At 33.1% G+C, this 17083-nt stretch overlaps 2 protein-coding genes across 2 annotated transcripts; one reads left to right on the top strand and one right to left on the bottom strand.

The window, feature by feature from the left end:
- Nucleotides 1–1543: 1543 nt before the first annotated feature.
- Nucleotides 1544–3592, bottom strand: HELRODRAFT_183283 (hypothetical protein; the record flags this gene model as incomplete). Its single annotated transcript, XM_009012313.1, has 3 exons — nucleotides 1544–1757; nucleotides 3268–3293; nucleotides 3530–3592. 3 exons carry the CDS (start codon nucleotides 3590–3592, stop codon nucleotides 1544–1546), a joined length of 303 nt encoding a protein of 100 aa, XP_009010561.1.
- Nucleotides 3593–8967: 5375 nt separating this feature from the next.
- HELRODRAFT_183282 (hypothetical protein) lies at nucleotides 8968–15809 on the top strand (the record flags this gene model as incomplete). The annotated part of the gene is made up of 9 exons (XM_009012312.1): nucleotides 8968–9085; nucleotides 9545–9633; nucleotides 9726–9891; nucleotides 10310–10816; nucleotides 11145–11306; nucleotides 11454–11507; nucleotides 11753–11828; nucleotides 14786–15109; nucleotides 15368–15809. The coding sequence occupies 9 exons, from the start codon at nucleotides 8968–8970 to the stop codon at nucleotides 15807–15809; spliced, it is 1938 nt and encodes a 645-aa protein (XP_009010560.1).
- Between the last annotated feature and the right edge of the window lie 1274 nt (nucleotides 15810–17083).

Raw genomic sequence — 17083 nt, 5'->3', positions numbered from 1 at the left:
TTAAATAAATACGAGTTTAATAAATTCAGACTTGTTGAGTGCTCATTAAAGAAAGTCATTAATGCAAAATGGGCATATATCTTCAATGATGTTTGTATTAAAGAAAACCTCGTTCCGAAATATATATATATATATATATATATATATAAATATATATATATAAATACATGAAAAATGCAAAAATATACATAAGAAGATACAGAAATAACACTATTTTGTATGTTTAACAGTGTTTAACAAAATCATTTTGCATGTTTAAATTGTTTATAAGAGGACTCAACTAAATAACCGCAGACGGATTAGGAATTTAACTTTTTACTTTTGAGATTATTTGATAAGATTTCAAATCTTGAATTATTAATCAATATTGTTTATGTTTGTTTGTTTGCTAGTTTTTGTTTGTTTGTTTTGTTGTTGTTGTTAACATGGCACTGCTGTTATTTATGTCTTTTAAATGATGTTTTAACAATTTGAAATATTGATGAAATTTCATACATTTGAACTAAGCATACATACATTCATTTAAATATATAAGATGTTTGTTTGTATCACACACACACACACACACACACACACACACACACACACACACACACACACACACACACACACACACACACATACATACACATACATACACACATATATACACACATACAGACAGACATACAGAAATACAACTATTTTTCATCCCGTTGTTTTATCCAAAATTTTTTTGTGGTCATCCCGAATTGTTGTAAATTCTGCCGTGTCATGATGGTTATCGTTATTATTATCACTATTATTATTATTTATTATTATTATTATTAATATTATTGCTGTTATTTATTATTATTATTAATATGATGAATAATTCTGAATAGAGTTAATTAATAATCTTCATATTATAGCATCATCATCAGCACTGCTATCATCATCGTCGTCGTTGTCATCATCGTCATCATCATCATTATCATCATCGTCATCATCATCACAACCTGATTGTGACTTGGACTCTGTCATTATCATTAAGAAGTAGAATCACGTTAATAAGAGAAAATAAATCGCCACTATCATCATCATTATCGTCATAACATCGTCATCATCATTATCATCATCGTCACCATCATCATCATCATCATCATCGTCGTCGTCGTCGTCTTCGTCATCACCATTACTCACTCCTACGGAGCATTTGTATCACCATGAGAGGTAGAAATGCAACAGTAATGCAGACGATGATTGTGATCGTCACCCATATGCCACCTGTCCATAATTAATAATAAATAATAATAATAATTATTATTATTATTATTATATTTATTATTATTATGAAAATAAAATTATGATAATTGATGTTAATTACTAACACGTTTTCGCACTGTTCTTAGCTTGAAAGTTTGAATTTAAAAAATTGTTTCAACCAAAAATCGAAAGCTGAAGCTTAACTAATATAATAATTAATAATAATAATAATAATAAACAATAATAAAAATAATTATTATTGTTAATTTTAGTTGTATAGGTTATTTTTTTCACAGTAAATATAATATTAAATAACCACTCATTCTCTTGTAGCCAGCACCTGCCCTCTCGGTTGGAGCCGCGTCTGCTGGCTGATAACTGGCGTCGGGAAGTAGTCAACGTAGTCGCCACCATCGTCGTCGTTATGGTCATTGTGGTAGTCGTAGGAGGTGTTAAAGTAGGAGTAGTTTGCGGCCGTTTCGTTATTTTTCACGAATTTGAGTTTTTCTAAATATTCATTACCTCCATGAACCCTGCAAAATTGTTATCATCATCCTCATCATCATCATCATCATCGTAATTCTTATCATCATCGTCATCATTCTTATCATCATAGGGTAAGTCATCATTTTCAGGATTTGCTTCTGAGTCCTCCATCTGCCCGTCCGCTGTATGCAACGAGGCTAGATTGGTTTAGTAATAATATTATTAATAATAATAATAATAATTAAGTAGTAGAAGCAGTAGAAGTAGCAGCTTTAGTAGCAGTAAAAGTAGTAGTTGTAGTAGTAGCTGTAAGTAGTGGTATAATGATAAACAGATGTAGTAATGTGTAAGGGTAAAAGTTCACATGTTTGGCTCGTGCTTGCCAGGGCAATGGTCGTAATTGGTTTAGAATTAATTGTAGAGAGATACAAAACAATTAGAAGCATCAGCATCTTCGTTATCATCTTCCTCATCATTCTCGTCGTCGTCATCTTCGTTATCGGCGTCTTACTGTAGCCTCGGTTTTCACGATGAATAATATTATTTATAATTTGTTACTATCGTCAATTTTTTGAACAATTATTAGTGGATTGGTTTATAAATTTAGAAAAAACAAGGTTGACGTTTTACGTATAAAAGTGAAAAATATTAAGAAACATAATTTTTAATTCACTCTGTGATGTTGCAATTATTATTATTAGTTGTAGAAGTAGTAGTAGAAGCAGTAGTAGCTTTAATAGTAGTAGTAAAAACTAAAAAAAAATTCAAATTCGAATCTCTTTCCGAGTCGTATGCAACTTGGGTCCCTCAAAAAATTTCCACTCGCCAAAAAATATTCGAATCTGACAACTAGTAGCATTAGTATTAGTAGAAGTAGTAGTAGTAGTAGTAGTAGCAGCAGCAGCAGCAGTAGTAGTAGTAGTAGTAGTAAAACTAGTAAAATTATAAGTAGTAATGTGTATTTGATTCGAGCGTTTGTTACTCCCTCTATTTTTAATGGTTTTTCGAAACAATGCATTAGTTGTTAGTGAATAATTGATGTGCATTTAAATACGTCTTCTTGTTAGCTTTCTTGTTTCTGTGCGTGTGGGCGTGTGTGCGTGTGTGTGCTTTTGTTTGTTTGTGTGTTTGCCTGTGTGTACGTGTGTGCATTTTTATATTATTTGCCTGTCAATATTTTTTATCTCAAAAGATGGCGGAGAGATTGTATACAAATGAAAAAAAAAACAAAGAAAAAAACAGAAAAAAATATATAAAAAAAAATATAAAGAAAAAGAATTCTAACAGAAAGAATAAAAACGGAGAAGGAAAAAGAGAGAGAAAGAGAAAGAGAGAGAGAGAGAGGGGTGGAGAGAGAGGGGGGGAGGGAGAAAGAAAGATGGGAAAGTGTGTATTTAGGTGGTTGTAATTTGCTGAGCAAATACATATTCATTGTTGTGTTGGCGGAGAAGAAAAATAGAATTTCACATTACTCATCATCATCGTCGTCATCGTCGTCGTCTTCATCATCACGAACATCATTTAAAATAATAATGAAGAACTTGTTAAGGATTTAACCTTTCAATGAACCGGGCAGCAGATGTCTGTTTGTTTGTATGGATGTATGCTTGTTTGTATGCGTATGTACCTATGTATGTTCGTATATATGTATGTCTCCGTAGGTGTGTTTGTGTATGCGTGTGCGCGCGCAACGGAATGAAAACATACTCACTCTCACACAAACACACACACATGTATACATATATATACACGCATAGAAACAGACACGCATCAACACATAATACGCACATAATACACATATACACGCTAAAATACTCACCCCCGCATGAAAATACAGAAAAAGTAGGCAGAAAGATATTTTTAGAAGACATATAAAGCCCATTACATCAATGCGTCTTCATTCATTTAAAAGTATTTTTGTTTAAATTTTTCCAGGAACATGTTTGTTAAACAATAAGCACTGAAAAACAATAATAATGTAAATAATAAAAATTAAAAAAAAAAAAGTGAACTAAATTAAAATTACTTTAAAAAAAATTGGTCAAAATTGAAAAAAATGGAATAAAAATAATTAATGATTGTTTTAAACGCTGAAAACTTTGAAAACTTTGAGAAAGTAAATTTTAGAAGCAATCAAAATCAACATCAACAACAACATCAACAACAACATCAACAACAACATCAACAACATCAACAACAACATCAACAACATCAACAACAACATCAATAACATCAACAACAACATCAACAACAACATCAACAACAACAGCAGCAAAGACTAAACTAAAAAAAATGAATGGTAGCCATAGAGATGTTTGTTTGCCAAAAAAATTTAATTTTTTAAAAGGACTATTAAATAACTATTTGCAATTATCATTACCTCAGAGATGAGATCACAATCATCACCGTCGTAACCACCATCATCATCATCATTAACATCATCATCGTCGTCGTCGTCATCATTATTAATGTGGCTAATGTGGCCGCGGCACGTTTCCATTCTACGCATGAAGTGGTGTAATCTGGCAATATGTTGAGGTGGCCGGGGAGTTATGATGACGATGATGATGATGATGATGAAGGTGATGAAGAAGAGCACGACAAACACAAAAGAGGCACCTCATGGTGATATCGTCCAAAGACCGAATGCTACGAAAACCAAAAAAACCGAAACTTTTGGAGAAGAATGATCGTTTAGAAGGAAATACTCAAGTATGAAGAGGACGGCGGTTGGCAAGTTCTCTCCATCCGACAATTCTCCAACGAAATCATGTTCAATTTCTACCTCGACAAATACAACACTAACGACAAATTTGGCGGCTACGATTAAAAAAAACAACGATGATGAGAATGATTGATCCATAAACATTAATTCATTCACACATTTACATAGCTTCATAATTTAACTGGCGCTCCGCCATCCATTTGTTCATTCATTCATTCTTTTGTTTATCCATTCATATGTTCATTCATTCATTCATTTATTCATTTACTCATTCATTCATTCCATCATTCATTCATTCGTGCATTAATGCACTCTTCTCATTCGCAGACGTTTGTCGTTTGAATCAGGATATTAGCCGACGTGGTTGTGTTGCTGATGTTGGGCTGCCAGTGACTAAGGTGATGATGATGATGACAGTGATGATGATGATGGTGGTGGTGATGGTGGTGGTGATGGTGGTGGTGATGATGGTGGTGATGATGGTGGTGATGATATCGATGATGATCTTTTAGTGTTTCTTATTTAATTAGTGGCCATTTTCATTTGTTTATTTGTTCCCCCTTTATTCATTTTAATCATTCGTTCATTCACTGGTCCATCCATCTATCTGTTTATTTATTCATTTATTCTTCCATCCATCCATCCATCCATCCATTCATTCAATCAATCAATCAATTGACAACATAATGACCTTCATGTTAGTACGTCCTCTCAAGGTCACAAACAGCTGTCAATCAACATTTCTAACAACGCCTCCAATCAAACCAACCAACATTTATCACAATTATGATGATATAATGATAATATAATTGTAATGGTGATAACTTTTGTGATAGCAAAGATATAATAGTGATAGAGGCCGGGAAATGTTTAAATTTCTTCCCTCTTTATTCTTCAAAATGCGCGCGAGGGAGTGATGGGTCTTGGGAGTTTGATGTTATGACAAGTTTTCGCTAGTATTTTGAATATTTTATGATGTTGTAGTAGTAGCAGTAGTAGTAGTAGTAACGAAAGTATTTGCAGTAGCAGCAGTAGTAGTAGTAGTAGTAGTAGTAGTAGTAGTAGTAGCGTTAGGGGTTGCGGCGAAGAAAGAGAAGAAAAGATAATGAATGTTTCAATACCATGGGATAATCCTTGGCGATAATTTGACAACTGAACAAAATATGCATGCTTGCTAAAAATTACCCAAACATACAAACAAGCCTACAAACAAACATACAAACAAAAATACAAACAAAAATACAAACATACAAAAAATATACAAACATACAAGCAATACATAAACTTACGCACACAATCATATTTATATGTTGCAATCAATGTATATAAATTGTTTGTTCAACTACGTCTACAAACATAAAAACGAACACTCATATATATACAAAAAAATACATGAACATTCAAACAAATACATGAACATACAAACAAATACATAAACATACAAACAAATACATACAAACAAATACATAAACATACAAACAAATACATAAACATACAAACAAGTATAGAAAGAATACCCAAACATACAATGAGGCAAAGATGCAATCATGCAAAGCTCGAACGTTGTATCGAAGACATCATCTTATCAGTTACAAGTGGCAAATATTAGCATCTTAAAATCAAATGTCAGAATTTTGAAAAAGACTAAATTATCTTTTAGCTAAAAACACACATGAAAAACATACAAACAAATACACACAAATAGCAACAAATACACAGTAAGCATTATGAAATACGCACAGAATTGTGTGCATGCATGCAAGCCAATTGTAAATACAGAACGAAATCAATAATTTAATTAGTTTATATCAATAAGCTATCTAAGAATTTTTCCTTTCACTCATGCATCTTTCTATCAGCCTATCAATCAATCAATTGATTGATCATTCACTCTTTTATTTATTCATTTATTCATTCAGTCTGTCATTCATTTACTTGTTTAAATATTCAATTACTTCGGCTATCATATTTTATACAATAAATTTATCAACCCATACATTCATCAATTTATTATTTTTATTTATCTATTAACTTATCAATCCATCTATCCATCCATTTTTTAATTCATCTATTCATCAATTCATCCCTCCATTTCTCCCTCCATCCATACATCCATCCATCATTTCTTCAACCCATCCATCCAATTGGATGTTCATTAAGCAATTACAATCAATCAATTCTCCAGCCTGATTAGATGCAGTAAATGATGAAGCGAAGAGTGTTTTGTTTGTTTGTTTGTTCCTATACAAAATTTATAAATAATTTGATTGTTTATTTGTATGTAGGCACGTTTTTATGTTTGTTTGTATGTTTGTCTGTTTGTATAATGTTTGGTGAATGTGTTTGTTTCATATAAGTATGGTGTTATATTTTTGAATGATCGATTAGCTACCACGTTCTTAGAATATTTCAGTTGTATGTTTTTTTATTGTTTTGTTTATGTATGTTTGTGTTTTGTTCGTTTGTATGTGCGTGTGTATGTACGTATTTATATACGTAATGGCATAATGGTATGCGTGAAATGTTGAATTTTGCGTGCCTTCAAACAATTGTAACATTATTATGCGAAAAAAATTAATGTCGAAGAAGGCCACTGAACAACAAACAAACAAAAAAAAACAAAAAATAAAAAAATAAAGATGGGAACGATAAGAAAGCGTGTACAATAAAACAACAACAACAACAAAATCTTTTTAATTAAAATGAACAACATACAAGCAACTATTCATACGTGCTGTACAAGCTAAACAAAATCAAACACACGTACACACCTACATACACGCATACACACACACACACCTACATACACGCATACATTCAAACATACAAAGATAGATACATACAAACATACGAAGATAGATACATACAAACATACAAAGATAGATACGCACAGACATGCAAAGATAGATACACACAGACACATATACACCAGGGCGTCATTTCAAATGGCATAAGAGTAAGGTGGGAGAACTGATATTGATGGTGTTTCAATTTGAACAATGATAAACAACTTTTGCTTGTATATTTAGTTGCTGTACTAGAAAAAGTAGTAGTAGTAGTAGTAGCAGTAGTAGTATTAGTAGTAGTATTAGTAGTAGTAGTAGTAGTAGTAGTAGTAGTAGTAGTAGTAGTAGTAGTAGTAGTAGTAGTAGTAGTAGTAGTAGTAGTAGTAGTAGTAGTAGTGGTGGTGGTGGTGTAGTAGTAACGACAATAAATGTAGAAGCGGTAGTAGTAGAAGTAGTGAAATATTTAAAAAGATAATTAGTAAAAAGTTAGTAGCTATAGAAGCAAGAGTAACTTTAGTATTTGTTGAGAAGATGGGGGTGAAACCAAAAAAAGTGCAAAGGAGTGAAGAAAATCGACACCCCCAACTGTTTGCAATTTCAGATAGAAGTGAAACTACTTGAAAAATTGTAATAAATTACTTTCACACTTAACTAGCTGGAAAAATATGTAAATTTCGCATGGCACGTTAACATAGGTGCACCTAGACACATACATTCAGACGTATATACATACATACATACAAACAGACAAACAAACATAGACACATACATATAAACATTCATTCATACATACATACATACATACATACATACAAACAAACATACAATCATTCACACATATGTGCAAACATACATACATACATACATATACAAATTTTTAGGATTTCTGCAAATAGCAACTGGCATTGAGTGTTAGCTAGTAGATAAAGAAGTGTAAATAATTTTTTTGACTGTTTGTATGTTAGTATTTTTGACTGTTTGTGTGTTTGTATGATGTTCTTTTTATTTTTAGCCCATTTTTGTTTTGTATTTCTGTTGTTCAATACAAATAATAATACTAAATAATACAAAGTTTTTCAGAATGATACAAAACTATGCAACAAAAATAAAAAAATTTACAAAAAAAAATAAACAAAACCAGATCGCAAAAAATACAGAGACACACACAAAATATACCAGATGATAATACAACGAACAACGCGCTGAGAATACAAGAAGTACAAGAAATACAAAGATACGACTCAGCTAGAAACGCTGTCAATAATGCAGTACTCGTGATCAAAGCGAGCCAGCGTAAAAAGATTAGATGAAAGAGATAGAGAGGTGAGCGAGAGAGAAATAAAAGAAAAGAAAGAAAGATAAAGAGAGAGAGAGAGAGAAAGAGAGTGAGAGAAAAAGTAAGCAGGCTCTGTAGTAAATTAGTCCCTTCCTTTCAAATTAAAATTTTTTCCTTACCTAAGTTATAAAAAAACCAAAAAAGTATTATTGATGGAAAATATACATATATACATGCATGTATACAATATATATATATATATATATATATATATATATATATATATATATACAAACAGACGCGGTGATCTGTCATTGGCTACGGAGACAAAACGTCATCGGAGCACGTGATTGATTGGAAAAACAACAGGACCGCCATCTTGATTAGTGGGTTAATAATCGAGAGGGAGATGACGATGATGATGGTAATAATGATGATGATGATAATAATAATAATAATTTATTCAAAAAATGTTCACAGACTACAACATCAACAACAACGAGGACGATGATGACGTCAATGATGATGTCATTGAGAATGTTATCGTTCTCCGTAATGTTGGTTTTATTTGCGTCATGGTGCAGCCAGGTGGCTGTTCTGACGTCAGCGGCGATGGGTGGCTGGAAGGGTGAGTTAATTGATTGGCCGGTTCGTTGGTTCCTTTGTTGATTGATTAGTTGATTGATTGATTGACTAAATGGTTGGTTGATTGATTGATTGACTAAATGGCTGGTTGATTGGTTGATTGGTTGATTGGTTGATTGATTGATTGACTAAATGTTTGGTTGGTTGGTTGATTGATTGATTTATTTATTTATTTGAAGATTGTTTGGCTGATTAATTGATAATTTTTGAGTGATTGATTGATTGATTGATTTTACGATTGATTAATTAAATATTTTTCTATTTTGAAATATCTAGAACATCCTGAAAATTCCATCCATCAACTTCATCGTCACCATCAGCAGCTACAACAACAACAACTACAACAACAACAACAACAACAACAACTACTACAACTACAACAACAACAATACTGCTTAAAAGAGTCTTTCAACACAACCTGCCCGGTAGATCACGTGATACTGGTGACGTCAGCCAGATACGGACGAATGAGAGGAGGAAGATGTATACAGGTGAGGACGATGATGATGACGATGATGATGATGATGATGACGACTTTTATTATCAGTGTTTCGTTTGTAGCAGTTATTGTCGTAACTAACAGGCAACATTCGGCCATGTTGGATGTTCAGCGGAAGTGACGTCATACTTGGATGAGGTCTGTTCCGGAAGAGGATCGTGTTCATTTCCGGTTTTTCGCCTGTTCGATGAGAAGCCCTGTCCGTCGGATATGATGTCGTACTTGGAAGCTAGCCACAAATGCGTCAGAGGTTGTTGATGATGATGATGGTGGTGATGATGATGATGTTGATGATTATGATGTTAATGATGATGTTGATGATGATGTTGATGATGATGATGATGATGTTTTTGTATCTTTTGTCTGTTCGATGTTTATATCACGTACACGGACGCAGTTGATGAAATTTTTAAAAGTTGTTTTTCTAAAGAAGATGATGATGTTGTTGATGATGATGATGATGGTGGTGGTGGTGGTGGTGGTGGTGGTGGTAATGTTAGTGCTGATGATGATGATGGTGATTTCGAGGTGATACGATGATGACTTTTACGATAATTTTAAAGTTTCAGAGAACAAGTGCGACAATACAGGCTTCATTACAATAATACCTGAACAACAACAACAACAACATAAACATCATCAGTTACTTCTGACAACAACGACGCTAGCTCAAAACAAAGAAAACCAATTCACAAATACCTCAAACAACAACATGATCAACAAAAAAAGCGTCACTAACATCAACAACATAGTCAACAACAACAACGACATCAACAACAACATCGGATATTTGCTTATTTCCAAACAACTACCTACTTGTCCATGGAAATTACAAGTTGACCAGCAACAAAAAATTACCTTTTCAATTTTTTCTTTCATCATCAACAACAACAACAACATGGCACAACAACAACAACACCATTGTAACATTAATCTAATGTTCGAGGAGCCAATGTTCATGTCGGCAAAAACGCATGACGTTGATGTCTGCCGTTTGAAGATTAGGAAGACGCTTCTCTATAGCTCTAGAAAAAATCTTGTTATTATTTACGTCCACAACAACAACAACAACATCAACAACAACAACATCAACAACAACAACCACAACAACAACTACAATAACGATAATTTCGGCGGTGAAACCTTTTCAACCCCATATCTCCTACAATACGAAAGTATGTTAATGTGCCTGTTGTTGTTGTTGAATGTTGTTGTTGAATGTTGTTGTTGTTGTTGAATGTTGTTGTTGAATGTTGTTTTTTTGTTTTTGTTGTTGTTGATGATGATGACGTCATAATTCAAAATTCAATTTAACATTTTTTTGTCAAGCAAACTTCCGCACTAGGGAGCAATGCAAATGACCCTAAATTATCGTCACGCATACATTCGTTAGAAGCTGCCTGCGAAATAAAAATACCCAGCTGTAAACAAATACATTTTCATCCCAAAAACATACAACCCCCCGCCCCTATCTTTAAACCCCCCCTTACTTGACCCTCCCAGTCGTGGGGTGTCCCAAAATTTCACCCCCAGCAAACGCATGGGTGCTGCAAGATGACCACAAGGCGACCATCCGCTGCAACTTCTCCGACGAGACGTGGTTCCTGGCTTGCGACGGCAGCCTCTGGAGTGGCAGTTACGGCAGCTGTGCTAAACATGACGCTGGTAGTCATAATGATGATGACGATGATGATGATGATGACGATGACGATGGCGATGATGATGATGGTGATGATGACGATGATGGTGATGGTGATGATGACGATGATGGTGATGGTGATGATGACGATGATGGTGATGATATACTGCCAGGGATCTCCATAACTTTGGAATCTTCGCTGAACAGATACAACCCTCTCCCCATAGGTAAGATGGCGTCGATAATTTTCAAACATAATAAAAATTATAATAATTATTATTAATTATTATGATCATAATTATAATCCTGATAACGCATTCCTCGCACACAAACATGGCATCGTTGCAGTCGGTCGCGGCTACTTCAAGGGCAGTGTCCGGCGTTCCAACCCTTACAACAAAGCGCCCACCATAATTATAATAATAATTATGATTAATTACGTTAAATTATAATTAATTATGATTATAATTAGCAGTAGCCATAGGAATAATACTCGGAATAGTAATCGGGTCGGTTCCTCTGGCTCTCGTGTATGCTTGCCTGAGGAGGTGGGACTTGTTGTTGCTGTTGTTGTTGTTGTTGTTGCTGTTGTTGTTGTTGCTGTTGTTGCTGTTGTTGTTGTTGCTGTTGTTGTTGCTGTTGTTGTTGCTGTTGTTGTTGTTGTTGTTGTTGTTGCTGTTGTTGTTGTCGTTATTAACTTTATTATTATTGTTGTTATTATTATTATTCATAACTATCTTATCATCGCTGTACTTATTTTATTTTAAATAAAAAGCGATGATGACTAACTATGATGATTATGATTTAATTTTAATTTAATTTTAATTTAATTACAGTAATTTTGTTGTTTTAGTTATAGTTTTTGCAGCAGCAGTAGTAGTGGTAGTGGAGGCAATGGAAGTAGCAGTAGTGACAGCATTTTGATATACGTTCGAGACACGAAAATTGAAAAATATACAGAATGAAATAAAGAATACATACAAACTTGTACAGAAACAAAAATTTACAAACAAATACACACAAACATGTTTGCCTTATTCAATCACGGATTTGTTGGCAGATTTTAGTGTAGCTTGCCGAGAGATAAGAGAAGTTTTTGTTACTTGCCTTTTTTGAGCGTAATTGGTTGATTGGTTGGTTCGTTAGTTGGTTGGTTGATTGGTTGGTTGATTGGTTGATTGGTTGATTGGTTGGTTGGTTGATTGGTTGGTTGGTTGGTTGGTTGGTTGGTTGATTGGTTGGTTGGTTGGTTGATTGGTTGATTGGTTGGTTGGCTGGTTGATTGGTTGATTGGTTGGTTGATTGATTGGTTGGTAGTAACATAATATTAATGAACAATATATAGCGCTGACAAATAAAATCTATAACATTCACATACATGGAAAGCCAATAAAGAAAAAATTCAATGGCATGATATATAATCCACTCTTTGTATGACGTATTTCCTGTATAAACGCACGAATGCCTGTCGCTTTTTGTTCTTTATGTTCTGTGTGTGTGTGCGTGTGTGTGTGTGTGTGTGCACGGGAATTTCTATATATGATGATATTTCCTGCTAAAAACATCACATGGAAGATCAAACACACATTCATATATATATATATATATATATACCGGGGGAGAGAGAGGGAGAAAGAGAGAGAGAGAGAGAGAGAGAGAGAGAGAGAGACATATTTTGTATTCAATTTGTTAGTTTAGTGTGTCTTTGTCTGTTTGTTTAAAGTTAGTTTACATTGTTCAGTTGGTTGTTCATCGTTTGGTTGGTTATCTATAAACATTGAAATTGATACATAATAATAATTAAAATAATGGTAATAAAAATAATGATATTATAGATAATTATATAAATAATAATATTATAGATAATAATATAAATAATAATTAATTAAAAATAGTAAAATCGTTTCGTTAAAAACTTAAAAATTTGGTGAAATAGACCAGTTTAACGACTACATCAAGTACATTAACATTAATAACATTGGACACATCAACAACAGAAACAAAAAACAACATCAACAAAAACATTTGACACATCAACAACAACAAAAACCTCAACATTAGCAACATTTAGAACATCAACAACAACAACCTCATTACCTAGAGAGCTTTGAATAATTTCACACTGCTTTGTTGTTGTTGTTGTTGCTGCTGCTGCTGCTGCTGCTGACGTTTTTTGTTGTAAATATGCGATGTCGTTAACGATAAACGCCGTTAATGTATGCATACAAACGAGTGTGAATTTTGTTGTTGATGTTGTTGTTGATGTTGTTGGTGTTGTTGATGTTGTTGATGATGATGTTTATATTGGTGTTGATAATGACGATGATAATGATGGCAATCAACTTTTTGAAAATAGCCGAAATAAATTAAGACTTAATTGAAAATACAACAACAAACTATACGAAAAAAGTTGCAGAAAAGTTACAGAAAAGTTGAAACTAATTTAAAAACGCACCCTGTGACGTCACGGTGAATGATGACTTCCGTTTCGTTCAGCCATCTTGTTGGTGGCCATTTTGAAATGGGCAATTTTGCGCGGCTTTTTCAAACGATGGGTCTTTATTTTTATTTTTATTTTAATGATAGTTATATATCTTTGTTTTATTTCCTTTCTTTGTTTCTTTGTTTTTAATTCGTTTTGTATGATTTCGCTTCTTTGTTTGCCCTGTGCCGATGGAGTTTTTAATTTCATGTTTACGTTGTTGTTGTTGTTGCTGATGATGGTGATGATGATGAAGGAAAGTACCTGGCTATCTCTCTGTTAACTGTTTAAATGTATTCATCTGATTTTGATGAAGATTTATTTGCATTATACCCTTGCACAAACACATGCATGCATACAAACAAACCAACATACAAACAAACAAACCAACATACAAACAAATAAACCAACATACAAACAAACAAACAAACACATGTAGACGTACTTTTTCGTTACTTCAAAATTAACATTTCAATAAAAATTCGGTGTTAAAGTTTTGGAAATTTAAATGACTGATGCATGCACGCAGTGAAAATACTTTTTTTCTATCCTTTGTTGTTTATTTTGTTTTATTTATGTTTGCCTGTGTTTTAAACATTCTCTTCTATCTATGTTTTTCATGTTTGCTTTCAACTTTTATGAGTTCTCTCATCTTTTTTACTAAATGCACGAACAACGCCCACACATACTCGCACACACGTACATGCAGACTGACATACAGACATACAAACACACAGACAGACAGACACATACATACACACACACATATACATAGTAACATGCAAGGAAGGCTGTCATTTTTAATTAGGCTTCGAAATAGTTTGATAATTGTGTCTTAAGCGCATGGTGAAGAATGTGTTTGTATGTGGATGTATGTTTGTTTGTTTGTTTACTTGTGTGTTTGTTTGCTGGTTTGCTTGGTTGCTTGTTTGTGTATGCTTGTATGTTTGATTTGTAACAGAGTGTTGCAATGATGTTGATGTTAAATAAAATGATGATGATGCTGACAAACACCCATCACAGAAGGTGGCAAGAACAACAGCAAACTGAGCTGGAACAATATCAACAACAACATCAACAACATCAAAAACATCAGCAAGAAAATTACAACAACAACAATATTAATAATAATATCATCGAACATCACCACACAACTTCGCGTTACTTTTTCACGGATGACAACAGCATCAACAACCAAACAACAACTAGCACGCCAGCATTCTACGATGGCCAGCAACAACAACACCAACAACAACACCAACAAAACTATCACCCAATAACATCAACAACACAGAACATCAACAAAGACATTAATGATGATGATGAGGATGATATGGACCTAGGCAGGTATGTAATGTAACAACGTGGGGCTTGCTCACTATGTTTAGATCTTAATTAACTTAAAAGCGTAAAATTATTATTATTATTATTATTATTATTATCTATTATTATTATTATTATTTTTATTATTTATTAGTAGTAGTATATTACGTTACATATTTTTCAATTTTTATAATTTAGAATTTGCCCGCTTTTGCCAATAGACAAACAACAACATCAACAGCAACAGCATCAACAACAACAACTATTATACAATTATACCAGACCGCAACAACATCATCAGTCATCGCCGACAACATCAACAACTCATATCTACAATCTCGTTACAAATCCTTTAAAATGCAAGCACTCCTTGAAATCGAACAACAACAACATCAACAACATCGACAACATTTCAACATATACGTCTGCCAGCCCAACATCTTGCTCAAATTTCAACTGTTATAAAGTTGAATGTTTAGATAAGCCAGATGTCATGCAGTTAACCGAACAAAACTATCAACATCAACAACAACAACCATACTTCTATTTAACACTCAACAAACAAGAACAAGATCAACAACAACATCAGCAAGCACAACAACATCAGCAACAACATCAGCAACAACAACATCGGCAACAACCCAGCGTTGGCGAATCATCATCATTTAAAACATTCAATAAAATATCTTCAACAGAAGCAATGAATGCGAAATTTGCGATTTAGATTTCGTATATTTAATAAAAAAAAATAAATATAATCTATGTAAATTTCATTGCTACTATTGCCCGTATTAGTGTTTATTGTTAACTTTATATTATAACTACTTTGTTAAACTTATTTTCAAGCAATGAATTAAAAACCAATTTTCATCTGGTGTATTAATGTTTAAATAAAATCATTATCGTCGTCATCATCACCACCACCAACGTTAATATGAACACCATTTATGATATCACCATCTTCATCATCCTCATCATTTTCATCATCATAAATACTCTCCTTCTACGATATTTTTAAATTTTTAGTCTTCTACGATCTTTCAATTGGAGATGTGCCGAATAGCGAATTAGACCGAATAGTCGAGTAGTTGATCCGGCATTATCTGTTCAACGTCGAAAGCCGAACCCCAAAAAAATTATTATTTAGAATGGAAAACAAGCTATGAAAGTATCATTAGACGATTCGTGTCTATCAAATCAAACAATTCTTCATCGAGATAATCCTCAATCTCTTGCTCAAATTCGGATATTTCAACAGATATGATGGCTAAAATTAACTTCTTCTCGCTAATGATATTTAACAGTTATTTTTCTGGAATCCTTAAAAATCCCAACCCAAGAAAGGGATGGCTTAAACAGAATTTGCACAGTTTGGCTAACCAGCCTTTCAAAATGATCGTGTAGCGAATTTCGGCGTGTCTCTTCTCTCTCAATCTGTCTGTTCATTTATTTTCTTTAATATAAAATTAAAAATAATTGTATATATATATATTTACATATATATATACATTTTTTCAATTTACCATACAGGTCGTTAATGCTAATGGTTGCATAATGGAAATATATAGGCTAAAGGAAAAAAATCCTCTGTATGAACGTACGCCTATTTGTGTGTCTGCGTGTTTGTGTGTGTATTTATGTCATCGTTCATCTGTGTTTATAATTAAAAAACTCATTTCTATATTAAACAAAATGCGTACATCGAATTAAAAGGAAAAGTAATTTCTTTTAGATTTGAGTCTATTCTAAAATTCTATTCGTCCATATTGTCACCCCGCAATCAAAATCTGAACTTTCTCATTCGTCTTCTTTTAGTTTCGACTTTAAAAAACTTTTTTTTTAAATTTTTACTTCTTGAAAGGCTTTAAAAGAATATAAATGAAACAAAGTCTTGTGTGACAATTTTAATATTTTTTTGCGTTAATTAGGAGTTACATGGCATATGAAAATATAAATCTGTCCAATATCAGGCAATAACTATTTCTATTGGTCACTCTT

Source organism: Helobdella robusta (assembly GCF_000326865.2).
Source record: "Helobdella robusta unplaced genomic scaffold HELROscaffold_103, whole genome shotgun sequence".
Lineage (NCBI taxonomy): Eukaryota > Metazoa > Annelida > Clitellata > Rhynchobdellida > Glossiphoniidae > Helobdella > Helobdella robusta.
This window is presented reverse-complemented; position numbering and strand designations above follow the sequence as displayed.